This window comes from Pomacea canaliculata, linkage group LG5 (genome assembly GCF_003073045.1).
Source record: "Pomacea canaliculata isolate SZHN2017 linkage group LG5, ASM307304v1, whole genome shotgun sequence".
Taxonomy (NCBI): domain Eukaryota; kingdom Metazoa; phylum Mollusca; class Gastropoda; order Architaenioglossa; family Ampullariidae; genus Pomacea; species Pomacea canaliculata.
In genome coordinates this window covers 20,988,886-21,006,993 of record NC_037594.1, presented here as the reverse complement: position 1 = coordinate 21,006,993, position 18,108 = coordinate 20,988,886, and the positions used below count along the sequence as shown (strand labels likewise).

At 35.0% G+C, this 18,108-nt stretch overlaps 2 protein-coding genes across 2 annotated transcripts; one reads left to right on the top strand and one right to left on the bottom strand.

The window, feature by feature from the left end:
- Positions 1-41: 41 nt before the first annotated feature.
- Positions 42-3,747, top strand: LOC112565216 (phosphatidylethanolamine-binding protein homolog F40A3.3-like). Its single transcript, XM_025240548.1, is given in 5 exon segments — positions 42-435; positions 1,421-1,544; positions 2,550-2,572; positions 2,575-2,689; positions 3,485-3,747. Coding segments are annotated over 5 exon segments (546 nt in total). The 5' UTR covers positions 42-366; the 3' UTR covers positions 3,700-3,747.
- A 674-nt stretch (positions 3,748-4,421) lies between these two features.
- On the bottom strand, positions 4,422-18,090 carry LOC112564097 (sperm flagellar protein 1-like). The gene is made up of 7 exons (XM_025238699.1): positions 17,600-18,090; positions 15,743-15,854; positions 14,590-14,786; positions 8,731-8,764; positions 8,341-8,437; positions 7,919-8,025; positions 4,422-7,263 (listed from the first exon to the last, which is right to left on the bottom strand). Exons 1-7 carry the CDS (start codon positions 17,736-17,738, stop codon positions 7,173-7,175), a joined length of 777 nt encoding a protein of 258 aa, XP_025094484.1. The 5' UTR covers positions 17,739-18,090; the 3' UTR covers positions 4,422-7,172.
- Between the last annotated feature and the right edge of the window lie 18 nt (positions 18,091-18,108).

Genomic DNA, 18,108 nt, shown 5'->3' with positions numbered 1-18,108 from the left:
GGTAAGTGTAAAAAATATCAGCATTTCTACCATTTGAGAATAACTTGCGCCGCACAAAAGCTGAAGCTAACTAGACTCCATACGCTGGAGTCTCCTTTGTACAGTAAATTATCTAGTGAAATTCAGTTAAGGATGGACAATACATCTTTAAGCTACCAACAAAAACTAGTACATTATAAAAAAAAAGTACAGGTTTTGATTGGCATTCGGCTTGTTCGAGGGCAAATAGATGCCTGTTGACTGCTTCAGATGAATACAGTAATTTTTATTTATAACTTCACGAGATAACAGTCTTCAACACAGATTAGTGACAGATAAACTCTCAGCTCAGAAACATCTTCCCAACTTAAATAATAAAGAGCTGTAATGGAAACTTTCCAAGCAGAGGGTGTATGCAAGGATGTCATAGACAATCCGCCCCCAAACATTCTCACGGTACTGTTTGTATTAACTTCTTAAAGTCAAATGATGCTTAGCGTTGTTTTGAACTAGCATTCTCAGCTTATCAACCTGTGTCATAACCTTTAGAAACTCATAATATCTAATGCACTTTGCAACTTGAACCTTACAGGATTAATGAAATCAGGCCATAACTCAACTGGGCATTTGTTGGTTGATTCTTTTATAGATAATAAATTTTATGTTTTAGTTTTCCGTTTACCTAGTTTTTATGTAAGTGTCCAGGTGCTTCACTACAAATTAAGATGGCTACACGCACTATAGCCTTCATGACCTTCCCCTGGCCTGCCTGTCCTTGTACACACCCTACCAACCAGTTCGATCGTTCTTGGAAGCAGATTTCTTTGAAATGTGTTTGAAGCTAAAGTATTTGAATGTTGGCATTTTCATTTCCTCACTTTGGTTTTCGATCTTGCCCCTGCCTCTTCATTCTGTTTTAGTAGTGCCAGCTCTGTTTTAAAGGGATATTTCTGTCTCCAATATCACAATATCAGATCGTCTGATTCTACACCATATTTTCCTCATTCATTTGTCATATGTTGTTCAATTTTATCTTATTATTGCACTTCTGTAGGTATTTAGTGCAGTTTGTCATTATGTCATATACATCATATCAAAGTATAGGTTAGTGACTGTACTGTGCTTGTAGCCTCATTCTCATTCTCAAGAGACATGCCAGTTTAAATGTTATTGTTGTGTTTGATGTTGGAAAAGAGATTAAATACCTTGCACCTAAGAAGCCTAGAACCAATAAAGGACCAATAAAGCATCAGAATCTGGCAGCACATTTTGCTTTTATGTATATACACTTACAAAGCATGAACTTGAAGCACTGGAAAAGCAAACATCAAAGGTTGCTGAAGGAAAAAACACAGTTTATGCTTTTTTTTTTTTACAATTGTATTTTCTTAAAAAAGAACTTAGGTACTGGGACTAGATGGATTTATTTATGTTATTTTAGGTCAAATACCCAGGTGGCATTGATGTTACCCCAGGAATGGTGCTGACTCCCACACAGGTCAAAGATAAGCCTGATGTCAGTTTTAATGCTGATCCTGATTCATACTACACTCTAATTATGCATGGTGAGTTGTTTCTGTAGTGGTCTAGTAGGAATGCTTGCTTGGAATAGCATGCACCCCTTCCTTGTAGGCTTTGCATGAGCAAGGCGATTGACCTTGGACCACACAGGTTTGGGGATAAATAAGGGGCAAAATGCAGTGCTTGCAGCATGAGAGGTCATTCCTTCCCTTATTTTGAATGTTGGAGAGGTACTACTGCACCATGTAGGTGTTCTGGTACATGGTCAAGTGGTTCACCTTTCTCAAAATCCCGCTTATTTGGTTTCCCAAGTGTGGGAGAAGTACCACTACACTGTGTAGGTGTTCTGGTCTGCTATCAAGAGGCTCATCTACCTTGAAATGTCCCCTTTTTTTAAATCTTCCCTTATTTATCAATAATTTGGTAACTTAGAATTGGGCATAAGAATAGGTATAGGTGCGAGGTGTAATCAATGTAGAAGTTAGATATGTGTAGAATAGGGTATAATTGGTATGTGTAAATGTAAATAAAGCCATTTTAAATTTACATACCTTTTTATGTGACACAGCACATGTAAAATGAACAGTATAAACGTGTAGTGCTTGAGTGAATGAAATGTGCTATCTTGGCCTTGGGAAAATTGTAAACTAAAGCAATTGTGGGACAAAGCACATAATAATTCTAAAAAGCCATTTGAGAGCTGAATGATGCACCAAAGGGAACTGACTTACGGAAAAAGCAGAGTCTTTTGTAGATTCCAAGGTTGGCTAAGTGGGTGTGCAAGAAATGTAAAAAAAAACAACCCACAATGCAAGATATTATATCAGGTACATCACCTGACTATAGTAAGGGCTAGAAATTTAGTGAAAATTCTTTGAAACCTCTGTCCTCAAAGACTGATTCGTGCTAGAACTTTTAGGAGCTGTGACTATCCAATGGCCCAGCCACAGTATTAGCTGTTCATCTAAAAAGCGGGTTAGTCTGATTACAATATTATCAACTTCATGCTGTAAAATTATAATGGCTGAGCTTTAATAATGGTCCACCAGATCCAGATGCACCTAGTAGGCAGGGACTCTCAGTTTCGGAGAAATTCAGCATTGGTTGGTGGTCAACATTCCTGGGGGAGATGTCACCAAAGGAGAAGAGATGACTGCATATAGAGGCTCGGGGCCTTCAGAAGGAACAGGTGAAATACTTTTCTTTGAGGAACATACTGATATTTATATTTTCACTAACATTTACTTTTTATTTAACTTCTAAGTTGCTGATGCAATAAGAAAAGCCACACTGAATGTATTTGCTAAGTATAAGGAAAAATGAAAATATAAACTTCATTAATATTTGCACAGGTAGACACTGCAGCAGAAATTGTATGGGTCTGCTCAATGGTAATTTAAGTCTGGCATCAAGAACTTCATAATACAGCCATGTACCGCATGATGATGTTTGGGTCAATGATAGCCCACACAAACATCATTGGTCCTATAAGATTTTAATAAAGCTGAAAGATGTGTTTGTGGTGACGGTGTTATAAACAAACCTACTGCACTGCCTTGTACAATTATGTATAATATATAATAATAAACAACTGTTGACATATGCTGTATTATGGTCATAAAAAAAAATCACCTAATGACACATTTCTCAGAATTTCAATCCATTGGATATTGTATATTTAGATCTGCATATATAGATTGTATATATTAGATCTGCCAGATCTAATCCATTCTTTCACCCTAGATAATGAAAGTTCAGTGCCTTTAGGCACACCTTACACGTTAGACTGCACCTTACATTATAGATCATTCTAACATCATTACACTTAATAATTATAGAATTTAGGATATTAATGTGTGTGTATTATATATATATGAATCAGTCATAACCAGGTTTTTGCCAGGTAAATCATTGCTGCTTCATGTAAGTCATTTAGAAAAAAAAAACCTCAATAAAAATTACCATATTTGCCCTATTTTTACAGGCCTTCATCGGTACATATTTTTGGTTTACCGCCAGTCAGGAAAACAGGAGTTTGATATACCCTTGATCCCATTCAACCGCAGACAGGCTCGCAGAAATCACAAAGTGCGGACACTGGTGGTCAGATATGGGCTACAGGAGCTTGTGGCTGGCAATTTTTACCAGGCAGAATATGACGATTATGTTCCCATTGCAAGGTCAACTTTAGTTGACTGAACCTTAAGTTGATGAAATACTGCATATTAAACAGATTTTCAAAACAAATTTAACCAGGCAGCTTTGTAAACAACTTATTGCTGTTTAATCCTGTCACCAAAACAACAACATATGGCCAAGGGATTTTTAGTTATTGTGCAGCGAAACAATGGAACTCTTTCCCTTTCCATATTCGCCACCTACCCACTATTGAATCCATCAAACGTGCACTGAAAGTGCACCTCTTCCGTAATCATTACTCCTAACAACCTTTCCCCTAATGCTAGTCCTTTTTCACACTTTTTTGCAATATCATGTTACTCTCAGCTCTTGTTTTTGTTATTCGGTTCCTATTTGTGTTTTCTTTATTTGATTTTATTCTTCGTTTAGTATGTTTGTTTATTCTTTTATAGTTCACATGTTGCTTGTTTTCCTGTCCCTCGTATATTGTCCATGTTTCGTTCTTGTTCTTAAGCGATAAGAGCATACTCCTTAGGAGTGTGAGTATGCACCTTACAAATTTTGCATTTATTATTATTATTAATCAAAGCTTCACACTCTGTTAATTTGGGATTTACAGATAAAGGAATATGTGTGTGCAATCTTACATCAGCCTTGTTCAAAATTCTTAGACTGGCTGCATTGTGCTCAGTATTTTATGCCGACATTCATCCTTCTCAGGTGCCCTGATAATTATTCTTTGAATCTTTGTCAGCTCATTTATAGAGTAATATGCTGCAGTATTTTTTTTTTTTTAGTTCTCAAGAAAGAATTCTTGTTATTGTCTTTTTCATGTGTTCATGAAAGTTTGTTTTGTAACCAATATTTGGATAGTTACAGATACAGACAATCAGATATATGTAATGCATTGATTTTAAAGGTTCATTTTTCACATCTGAAATGTGTTGTAGTTTCATAGAATGGCTCGCTGAGGTGTATTTTTTAATTCAGATTCTACACATTGAAAGCAAAAAGAAATGTTATAATTTCACGCCAAACGAAACACATTAAATTGGTACTTTAACAAATTTGTTTAAACTGCTTATTATTTTTTACAGAACAAAATTTACTTAAGAGGTGATTTGTGAAACAGTTGAAGATCAATTAAAATCTGTACTACTCCATCTAGTTAACATGTGTCATGTAAAGATACTAAAGATGTCAGGTCAACATTTGTTGGCCTCCAATGTACATCACAATAATCATATCTAGAGCATTAATCAACTTTAAATATAAACTTTTAAGTTACAATCACATTCCATCTGTATCCATAGCACCCATATCCCACTCTCTCTTCTCTCCTCAAAAACACACACATAAGAAAAGACAATGTAACGCTTCCATTGCTAACAAGCCAATAAATGTGAACTGATAAAGATTTTGAAGTTTTGTATCTTTATCTTACATATAAGTATCAAATGTCAATATACAACCATCTTCATTCTAAAAGCAGTTTGAAAAGCAATTTGTTTTCTAATAAAGCACAGGTAAAACAAATACAGTTAATGCTTAAATGTATATGACAAGACATCTTTTAGCCTGTAACCAAAAGCTTCTTGCTAGAACAATAAATATGACTCAATGGTGAAAAATATTTAAATACATAATTTTCTTTCCTCTAGTTGTTCAACCAATGCTTTAAACGCTGACTCAGCTGCCTGTCCTTTGGTCGTCTAGTCTCCAATCTGTCAAATACATGCAAGTAACATATGTTCATATTTTCTTTGCATGTTAGAATAATGATACAGAGTGTACTCTTCTATCTCTTCAGTTCTCGTATACCCACTTTGGTTTGGTTAAACCACAGATGTGTGTAGGTAATACAAATTCGTAGTTAAACAAGTGCGCATGGCTCTTTTTTTCTGAAAAATGCTGGTAGCACCATATTCAACATCTGAAATGTGGGGAATGACATGCAGAAAAGAGCCTGACTGATATGCCTTTTTACTACAGGGTTGACTCTCACTATAGACTGACCATTGGCTGAAGTTCCTAAACTGTCATTTTGCCCTACAGCCCAAGTCAAATTGTCCCTGCTATGTACATTTCATCCCAACACCAAAAAGTCATATCATCGCAGACCAAAAGATCCATATGTTGTTCAAACGATATAGCACATTTTTCAACATTGTTTTAAAGTTGATTTCACAAATGATGAAAGTGGTATTAGTGTGCTGCTGTAGTATGATGTGCTTCAAGCTAAATGATCAGTAACACCTCAATCTGCCTGTAATAATAATAGGCTAAAAAAAAAAAAAAGGTCAAAAATACAAGTCCACAATAAAGTAATGACAAATTCTTTAATTTAAATTTTAAAAGATTGTTTAAAGAAAAAAAATCACGTTTATTCGCCATTGTAAAGTACATGTGTATTGCCATGCAGCCATTTTAGATGAGTAAAATGGTGGCTAAACTTATTTGCATTTGCATGGCTCTGTTTAAAATAGGCTGCTGAGCTTGCATATCTATATTGATCAGTCCAGCTATAGAACATAGGAAAACTTGACAATTTTGCGTCATATCCAAGAATTTTTTTAGCTTTCATTTTAAAAGATTAGGAAGCATAATTTTGTGTTCCCAAACAACAAAATATTGAAGTCTATTAGCATTCTTGTTGACTTTCTGATCAATGCAATAATATTGATTTTCTTTAAAAAAAGAAGCCAACTGTTATTTCCATGTCATTTGCGTTAAAAAAATTAAGTTTTCGGAATATATATATTACACACTTTAAATCTTTTGAAACCAAAATCTAACAAAAAATAATCTATGAAGAATTGCAGAATACATTTTTAATAAATAACATGATTCACAACAAACTTTACGATCATATAATGCTGATAAACCAAAAATTCTGCAATTTTAATAACAAAATTTTAGTTTTGTTATTAGGAATGTCCTACATGTTATTGCCAGAATTCTTAAAACAACATATATTGTTCTTCCAAAACATTGAACAATCAGTCTTACCCAAATTCCCAGCTGGAAACATGAATAAAAGATTAGAACAACAGATATTTACTTTTTAAAAAAAATTATTGAAATAAAATAAAGCGGCCTCACAGAAAGAGTGTTCTATGAAGGCGCACGGATGGTGTAAAGAATTTCTAGTCCATTTTCAGACCTCTGCCATGGTAACATAAAATAATAATAAAATAGTTTGGGAAATGAAGATTTTTATAGTGTTATCTTCCCACTTTAGATTCAATGCACTGCATAGTGAAATAAAATTAAAACAGAAACAGAAAAGTAAAACACAACTATATAAATGCAGGCTCAAACTTAACATAGCACATATGCTAAACTGATGTATAAACAAATATACAGAGATACATTAAAATAGCAAAAACAAAAAAACAAAGAAAGTAAGATCTTGTAGTCCAAGAGAGTTGGAGAAAGGTTAGTCAAACACTTCGAAGTTTTGTTTTCAATAAACTTTTAAAGGCTTCAAAGCTGAGAGTAGAGAATATTTTTGGTGAACTGGGCTCTCAGCGTCATGCAAACAAATGAATCAACCACATCACTGACAGGAAAATATAAAACATCATAAAAGCCCTCACTATGGCTGTTGTATGTTTCTGGTGCCTTTACAAAATATTAAATGCATGAAAGTTACCTACATTATTTGGGATCTTTATTAACAATGTACACTGGCATCGTACATACTTTACTAAAACAAAGAAAAAAAAAAGAGTTTACTGAGAGTAAAATAGATCTAGAAAATGAAATATGAATAAACTTAATATAAATAAACTAAATCTAAAGGTCATGAACAAAGAATAAATTTAGCCATCCTACCAAACAAAAAAAAACAGCAGCTTGAACTATTGTTGAGCTATATATTTATTAGATTTTATAAGCATTTTCCAGATTACTCTATAAATCTTACAAAACGATTTTTATTCAAACTGAATGGGAGGTTATTTCTAGGACAGATAAATGCACATTGTGTGCTATAAATATTATTCTTGTCATCAGCACCTCTGAGCACATTATCCAGAGGAAGCCAAACATGATAAACCTACAAAGGTTGAAGTCCTTGTAACACTTCTTTTAAGGAGCTCTAACATACTTATACTATAACATACTTTAACTGAATACCATAGACTCTTGGAAAATGAAATGTATTGAAATAAGAAGGCCAATAAAGCTTAAATTCAGCCAGCATTTAACTCAAAATTTAATATTTTTCTCAACACAGTTCATTTTGACAGTTCACTCAGCTGAATGGTACCATCACCTCTTTCCTGTAGGGCGAGATACTTCAAGGCGTGCCTGCAGGTCTTCAATTCGAATATCCTTAAGATGCAGCAAGTGCTCCATGCGTTTGATCTTAGCATTCAAAATCTGTGACAATGATTTTATGATCAACAGTATTTTATCATTCTTCAGATGCAGATTATGTAAAGACATACGTTCATTTTAAATGACACAATATTAGGTTTACAGGTAACATGCCGCTGTGAAAGCAACACTAGCTAAGCAAGTACAGTTTATCCATGAATGTCAAGTCCTATACATTAGCTTTGTTCTGGATTTATTCCCTTTTTCCTATCCTGCATATTGTAACTTCTCTTTTCTTAAAAGAGTGCTCTTCTAAAACTACGTTTTCCTTCCATGTAAGGTAAAGAGGAAGCCCTGAAGAGCCCTAGCACCAGATACCTGAATGGTCTCATCCTTGGCTAGGATCTCCTGTTCTTTTTCTTCTAAAAGAAGCAGTGGAACTTGGTCAGATTTTGACTTGGTCTGGGGATTCATGCTGCACAGATATACATAAATGTTTGCATATGCACACAAACACACTCTTTCCCTTTCTCTTTTACTGAAACAATATGCATTTTACTTGAGAAGGCTGCGTAGGGATTTTTATATTTCCTCAGTTAGGTAATATTTCATCAGATACTTATATTTCCTCAGTTATTGAGGATCCCTGTCTCTGTATAAGTGTGTGCATGTCAAATGTATTTATGGATCAATGATGGGAGTGGAGAGATCATCAAATTCAACAAAACTGGTAGTATTCTTCAAAGCAAGTCATGACTACATACCCTCTAGTTTAGACCAGTCACATCCTTTCTCTGAGATCCTGCAATATTCAGTGTGCAATTGAATAAGAAATCTAACGTCAGGAGGCTAACATGCAAAAAGAAGGCCTTTAATGTCAAGTTGTAATTTTGTTGACTTCAAGAAACAGGACTCTTTCCTGACACAAATAATAACTGAGACATAAATTATAATAACAGAGAATTATTAAGAAATATAAATTTTCCAGACAAAAATCTTTTACCATAAAGTACGACCATGGTTCTGCAACAGAAGTTATAGAAGTTTCTGATTCTTTACTAAAAACAATAGAGGTGATATTCAATAATCTGTTTATCTCAATAATCAAGAAAAGAATGTTCCAACAGTCATTACAATTTTTATGTAATTAATGTCTTAAAGATCTTTCTAAATGGGTGCAAAAAAGCATTCTATTTCTATCTTAAATCCCAACAAGATTGTGACATACTGTAAAATATAACACATGCATTTTATTTTCTTAAAATGACATCCATGCAAATAAAAGTGCTGATTCTGAAATATGTTTTTGGCATCTAAAAAGTATTTCAAAGATGCTGTATTAGCAAGAACTTATAATACCCACCGGCTACATCCAACATCTTATAAGACAGATTATATTAGTGTTATATTCTTTTTTAATTCTGAACTTTTTAAAAATGTTATAGCACATCTCTTGTTTTCTTTTGCAATCATCATTATCATCTATCATCAATCATCATCCAAAAACATGTAACAAAATGTAATCAACAGTGAATAAAGAACTGGTTTCAAAACATGTAAAGCTCATTAACTACTTTAGGGAAACAAGACATCACCTGAATTTTGCTTTTTCTCATCATTACTTGTCATTATGGGTACCTCTTCAACCGGTTTATCACCAATTTCTTCCGCTTCATTTTTGAGATTTTCTGCACCACGTACAATACTTGCATGGTCAACTTGTCTCTGCCTTGGCTTCAAAGCAGCCAGACCCTTACTACTTTAAATTTTCACTAACAGAAGCAACTTGACCTTACAGCACCACTCTTTCATTTTCAATTTTACTAACAAGGATATGCTAAGGTAAAATATGAAATCAACTAATGGTAAAGTTTTACAATTATGTAACCATAACATCAAAATGCAGACAATAGCTGGGATTTGGCAGGGGAGGGAGTAAGCAGATTGTCTATTATTAGTTGTCATAGAAAAGAGATTTGCTTCTGACTCTGATTTTCTCATAAATCTACAATCAACTCTTAAATACATACAACTGCAATTGTTAAAGGCATTCATCTGATTTTCTGCACAAAGAAGTGTGTTTAAGCTTGCACACATTTTTGTATGTAAAGCATTTTGAGCCTGGCTTTGGTGCTCGAGATAAAGCCCTATATGAATGTGCACTGTGACTTTATATATCAGTAGATTCCAAAATACTTTAGTATGAAAGCATTATTTAGGGGGAGGTCATATAGAATATAATGCAACAGAATTACTCCCTTGCATGTAAATGCATGTTTGTGTGTGTGTGGGGGAGTACACTTATTAAGTGATGTGAATTCCTTCTTCAGTGAAAGGTATGTTCGTACAAATATTCATCATCATCATCGCAATATAAGAATTATTGTTAAATACAAAAGAAACCCATCTAAATCAATAAAAGAATATAAAGAAACTTCATATAAAATATATATTGCCTGTTCATCCAGTATGCAAAGGTGTTACAGGGGTGACTTAATTCAACTCTTTTAACTCATTAACCATCTAGATGAGATTAATGTTGACCAACTTTCTTCAGGGATGGTAAAGGCACCAGAAGAAAAGAGTCATGCCCTAGATATGGCAAATCACTTATGTTGACTGTCCCTATGGCCTTTAGCTATGGGGTTTTACTTTTACCTTAAAGGCTGCTACAGCCTTCCTAGCTCCCATTATGCCTATGGTTACACTAGGAGATGCTCCTATTCTTTTCTGTCACTATAATAACTCTTTATGGACAATGCATATAAATATGTTAGGTTTTTCATTGTGCTGGAACAGTATGTGATGAGTTGGCACAGATCAGGAAAAAAGTCTGCATATGAGATGCTAACAGTTTTATGTTTCAGTCACTCTTTTAAAAATCTCGAAGAAAATTTGTATCACCTTTACTGCTGACATCTGGACTCGTTTTTACATTTGGTGTACTGCTGCGTCTTTCACGCTTGTGACCAGCAGCACTGGCAATTTCTCAAGTTCAAAATAAACACATTTTGTTTTTTGTACTTCTCCATTTATAAGTCCATGCACACACATATACACACAGCCTAAATAAATCTAATTTATCTATATTTATTAATATATAAATACTTATTCTTTACATTCTTTCTTCAAACCAGCATACATGTACATTACTGTACTTCACCAAGTATACTGAAATATTGTCTACATATAGTTATTAATTCATACTTTAACATTCTTATATTTTGGTAGATATGTATTTTGACCAAAGATTCATATCTGATGCTTTCAAATAAACATTAAAAAAATCTTCCAGTGATTAGTCACTGATCAAACTGTGTTACCTGGCTTAATCCCTTCTGCAACAGCAATGTGATGCACAAGTCCTGATAATCAAGAAGTACTGTGTAAATTATGACTTCACAGCATGACTACTTTATTTCTAAAAATGCGCTGGCTGCAATGCTGACCAAAGATCGAAAACAATAATCTTGTATAGCATGAAATATGTAAAAGATTGCTATACAAATCTTTCATTTATTATTACTTTCAAGTAAACCCCTGAATCGTGACTTTGTCCTTTTTTTGTGGTATTAACCCTTGCAGATATTCCACCACTGGACTCCTCAGCTTCTAAACACCAAACACTAAAACTGCAGTCATAAATGACTTTAAAATACTACTGCAAAATATACATGCATTACCTTCCCCTCGATATTCTGGTAGCTCGGCTGGTTTTTTAGCATGGACTGGTAACGCATACGGGGAAATAACCATGGCAGCCTTTTCACTTTCCATCTGTAGGAGCGCTGTATCAGATTAAACTTCTATTTCAGAATATTATTATTATATCTATTACTGTACCTTGTTAGCACGTCATATGTCTGCTCATGATTAACATGTAAAGAACTTACGACGTAACGAGGAAACAAGATTATGAAGATGGATAACTTGATTGCGCCTTCTCTCAAACGTTCATGTCGAAGATGGTGCAACGCCGTTGCATTCCCAAATAACATCCTTCGTTTTACCATTAGCTTCAAGGAGATGTAGTCCCTTAAGTTTTTCCCCCCTGTTGTTGAAAGGTCGTTGGGGAGTGAAGTGTTACAGACCTCAGTTTTCCATACCCTCTCCCTCGCTGCTTTACCTTTCCAAACCTTTTATGGACTCAGGTACCCATTCTCAACAGTGGGGTCGACTGGGGGAAGTTTTATACGCTGCATGGGTGGCGGATGCCAGTGCTCTAACCATCGGGCTATCCGCTTCCCCACTCCAAAAAGACGGCATCATGAATGCAATATTTCTTTCTGCTTTGTTACTTAATTTGTTGCTCTAAAGCATCATCAATCTGACCTAGCGAGCTTCAAGAGTCGGTTTATAACAATGAAACAAAAAGAATATCCAAGTTTAAGACTCATTCTTATAAACATAGTACAACAGACGATGTGCGTTATGAAATGCAAAAATACGCTTAACGCGTTTTTAAAATTTAAGCTCACGTATCTGTGATGCCCAGTCCAGTTAAACATCTATTACCTGGGGGTTGTATCAAGCACGCAAATATAAGTACCCAAATCAGTCCACTTACAAGAGCTCAAACAACCGGTCCGCATAAAACGTTGACACAAACCCGTTAAGATCGATGGTTTGAATATAAGAACCCGTTGTAGAAAATTTTGCGCTCCTTAGCAATCAGCAATACAGCGTCACTGACTAGATTAAAAAAAAAATTGTGTGCGATTGCAATCACACAATACACAGACAATCGCTGGTTGCATGTCTTCTGGTTTAGACAGTTATGGTGATGGCGAGAGGGTATCAGATGCACAAGTGTATGAAGGTCAAACTCAAAGCCAAAGAAAAGCGGCCTTTCTCGAAAGTTTCCAGCTCCTCTATCTGCTGCCTACGCATCTCTCTTTCTCTCCCTAACACACACACTCTGCAATATCTACGACTGATACAAGACTGCAGGGACATGCTGCAATTCTGACTGGGATCAAAGTGTCCTGCAGATGACTGTCACGCTCGTAGCACAGAAAATGATTTTCCAGTTTGAAACTAAGAGGTCATAACCTGATGTCTGGTACAGTTGTGTGTCCTGCTAAATCTTATTTATGCTATTTGTGAAAACACGCTCTCCTCCTCCCAAATCACACACACACACAAAGTAACAGCAATAAAACTAAAACCAATCAGTGAACAGGTCGTAAACCAGTGGAAGTGAACGGCCCGCTGAGGACAAACGCGTAGTGTTTTGAAGTAGCGCGACCGACCTTAATGTCTTTATCACCGTCCATACAGTCTGACTTCTTGGAAGGCCACCAACAGTATCGACTTCTTGACAACGTTCGGGTACATCCCCCCGTTCCCCGGTGTTTTCCCCCTTCCTCTGTACATTCCTCCTCAAATCAAACCCAACCGACAAACTCTACCGTCCGCAACGATTGATCCGCTCTGTGGGTCAACTCTTTGCTGCAGACTAACTCCTGCTCTCCCCATGCCTGCAGAAATGCTTCAACTAAAAATGGATGAAATTTTCTTTACAAAGTGTTAGATTATATCCTGACCTTATATTCCCTTACTCTTAAATTACTCTTTACCCTGTAATTTACCACACACATTTACCACCCCTAAACTCTTTTCTAATGTTTGAACTCGGGTTTATTATGACACATAAAATCAACTCATCTAGGCCCATGCTGGAAGGATACTTACACTAAACATATGAATACCAGGCAGCAAAATAAAGAGGTACAGTAAGGCTATTTCTAATCACCTGCCTTATCTAATTCACTACACAACTACACACCTACCTACCAGAAACCACTGATTCGTTACAAACTGTATAGGATGCACCAACACACGTTTTGTAGCAAAAGTGATTATTTAGGGTACTATATAACTGCTTTGACTGTGGAAGAGATGTGGGCAAAGTTTTCTTTTAGCGGGTCGGTCTCAAAATTCGAAACTATATATGTGGCAGGCCGGTAAAATACCAAAAAGCCACCCGTGACTACACAGCAAACTTATCACTGAAAATGGCATGGAAAAAAAAATGGGTAGGCCTTATTATGTGCTTCAGCTAATATCTCCAACTAAGTGAACTCTTCCAATAAGCAAGAATTATTCCAGCCTCAGCAAATTCTGTTTAACATCAATAGATCAGAATGTTAACTCAAATGGTTCAAAAAGTCCAATAAAACATATGGCAAAGAACAAAAGCCCTATTGCCTTCAATGAATGTGCGATTTCATATCATTAAAATAGGATAAGCCTTCTGTACAGACGCAGATTTGTGTTAAAGATATGGTGACAAGAAAAATCTCTCTGTGGAAGAGACCTGTTGATGGAAATAAGAAGTCACTGAACACTACTTTCATTCAACTTACCTCTGAAGTTCACTTTAAAACTTGAAGACCAAGTTATAAGATGATGAATAATTAAGACAACGTATAAAATATATACTAAAAAAAACACCCCCAAAGATTCACCAACATAAAACAACAAAAGAAACCCTTCAAGCATCTAAACAAGAACACAAGATAGAGATGTCACAATCTGGTTTGGTGGCGGGGGAGGGATATATGTCAATGTATACCTAAAAAGCTACATAACAATAAGTGTTTTAAGCTAATATTCATTGCTTACTGAAAGAATTCTGGTCTGCCTCTGGTCTCTCATTTTCTGCTGCCTGTCTGTCTACCTTCTGTTGGGTTTCCCATACAACACGCTCCATTCTGGTGCGCAACATAGCAAGGACACCCTCAATGACACCTGGTTTACAGTTTGAAATGCCTCGAAGGATATCTTCAGAAAGTTCAAACCGGAGCTTCTTAAATACTTTTCTGAAAAACAAATGCAGACTTGTAGTTTGCAAAGTCTGTATGTTGTCTGTTTTCAAATTTCTTTTAGTGGCCCAATATAACACTTCTTTTTGTAACATCCAGCATAGAAACACAAATGCATATAAGCACAAATCAAACTTTATCTTTAAGTAATATATAAATCAAGGAGTTTAGAAAAATGCAGCCAAATGTATATATTCTTTATTTACACAGAGTAAAAATTATGATCATGAGAATGAGATAATCTGACATTAAAAAGCACAACCACCAATGATTAATGCATGTGTAAATAGAAATCTTGCACAAGTATGAAATTTATCTATCAATTAAGTATAGGATCAGAGGATCGGTATTACAGTAAAAAGTAAGAAAACGCAAAAAAAAAAAAACCCTCCAAAACCCAAAATGAATATCCAAAAAAAAAACTCTATTAAAGTGCATAAGAACAACGATTAGAGAATGGGAATGAAAATAACCATTGATGGTTTGTCAGTCTTTTTTCTAACTAGCTGTTTGTAGTAAATTAATTACAGTAATTTTTAGTACCAGAAAGAATTCCTTAGCATTTTGTGAAAATGTACAAAAAAGCCTCCATCACAAATGCTATGGATTTAGCAATGTTAGCTTCCACTAATTCCCCGGGATCAGAATGCTAGGATCATCATAAATCAAAGTCTATAGCCATCACTTTGAAAAAAAAAACCCATGGAAACAGATGCACCGAGGAAATGAAAAACGAATCACACTGTGACATTACATATCACATACAAAACACGGAAAGTCAGCAGTGATTTAAGAAATTTCTTGCCAAAAAAATAAAAGCTAAGAAAAAGAGCAAAACTCTAAAGCTGAAAAAATTGGTAAGCACATTAGCAATACACAGGGCATCTATTAAAAACTTTAGACACTTTTTAAAGTAAAAGAATCACTACTGAGTTGTGAAATAAACATATTACCTGTTCAAAAGGAACCAGTTTTGCATTTTTTGTGGTGTAGCATTGGCTGGGCTGTAGTTGTGAATTTCTATCAATTTTGGTAAAAAATGGCTTACTACTTCTGCCACCATCACTGAAATTAGTATTTACACATGTATACCAATTTGAATACAAGATGAATACTTATGTGCTGCAAAAAAAAAAAAAAAAAAAAAACAAAAACCACCAAGAAAATCACCATCACAGAAAAGACAATGATGAAACTGAAATTTGAATTAAAATTGTTGTCTGAGTTCATTTGGCTGTATAAATATGCAGTAAAGTTATGAATGTCACACTGGGAAACTATAGATATTGTGCAACATTTGGTCATGCACATTTAACACAATAGCAGTCAGAATTATGCAGTCAATCACCAGTGTCCAGTAACTCATATAGGATTACAACCATGCAAGTTTATTTTTCCCCACAATATGTACATATATTGTAGTCAGACTCTTTCCTTTTATAAACTTGATCAAACTAGTCTGGACCTAGCAACATCATGCATAAACAAGCTTTGTGCATTTATGAACATGCACATGCACCTTTTCTCCCTACCAAAACAGGATTCATCTGGATTACATGTTTTCTTATCTGTATGTCATAACTGATTCTCATATTAAAGATTATTCTGATTATGCTGCTAACAAAATTCAATGCCTGTGGTGGTGTAGCTGGAATTCGGTTAGTCTTTTAATATAAAAGTGTTTGCAATATGATGTCAGTTGTTTTGTTGTCATTTGATAGCAACAGCAGACATATCATGAAGGTGTCATAATAAAACAAAATGTATGAGACCAAAAAAATCTACTTTTCAGATCACACTACAAGACTACACAAGCATCCAAAAGAGGTACACAAAACTGGCAAAATTAACCAGGAACTGGCTTGACTACTAGCAACTGAAACTATGCAGTGAATGCAGACTGCGCACTCTTGCTTCATGTCCTGCACTACCTGTTCAACATTTGCCAGTTATCCAGCTTCTGTTTATTGCCATTAGCAGGTGTGTAGTTATGGAGATAAACTTGCTTTGGAAAGTAATGATGTATTAATTCTGCAACCATTACTGAATAAAAAGAATGTCAAGTATCAGATGCTGATTTGCCTTTCAGAATTATAAATATACATTAGAGAGGTAATCTGATAAGAGCTTTATGATTTAATGTAATGTCATTTTCAGCTGGTTTTTAAGTAAAAGTTAAATTTAGTCTTCCAAATTGCTGACTGTAAGAGCCCAATTTTATAAAAATTCTTCAGTTATAATGTTCATTATGCATAAACAAATCTTTTTATGACACGAATCTAAGAAAGTCATGTTTAGACCCATAGAAGCTTAATTGGTGTCAGTACAGACCCTCAACAGGTTTTGTACAAGGAAATCCTTGTAACTAAATCCTTATAAATCATCAAATCAATTGAGGTTCTTTACATGGTCATGCTTGTCTTAAAGATAAGGCATACAAGCCATGTTCACACTGTTTGTGTCAGGTTTGTAATCAAAACATTTCTCCTGAATGTATCCCATTAGTGTTCAATAAATAAGAAATTAATAAATATCTCAAGCCCTTGTTAACACTATGTTTGTGTAAGTTTTGTAATCAAAACATTTCTCCAGAATGTATCCCATTAGTGTTCAATAAATAAGAAACAGATCATTATCTCAAGCACAAGTCGTTTGATAATCACAATTAAGTCAATACAGTTGGAATTGTAACTGCTACATGTCCACATAATTCATTTAAAATAGTTTCGTCCTTTAAAAGAAGTTATAAAAACAAAATATACCGTGTGCAAAACATCAATATTCTTATCTTTTATAAAACATATACATGCCTCCATCCGAAAAATCGCGAGTAATATTACGCTTCGGTCTTGAGAGAGGAATGCTGTCGACCCATGTGTATAATTCTTCAAGCTCTTGTTCTCCGAGTTGACCAAGATCACTGGAACTTTTTATAACCAAGAGAGACATGCTTGATAAGTGTTTTTCCTACTTTGTAATACTATGAGAACTAGGTTTAAATCAAAGTCTGTTGAGCACACCGACTAATCGGAAATCGAGGGTCTGGCTGATTTGTTGACATTCGAAACGATATTTCCCGAAAAGCCTTTCGACCGGAAGTAAAGAGAGTTCACGAAGGGGAGGAATTTATGAGTATGTATAAATAAAACCTTTTCTGTGGAAATAGAACGTAAAAGGGCTGATCTTACTCGGTAATTTTCACAACTGTCCTGGGAACAACTTTACATTCGAAAGGCCCGTAATGCATCGACATTGATTGTTAGGGACGCCATGATAAACCATGAAACCGAAATAAAACCTTATAATCCTAAACTTAACT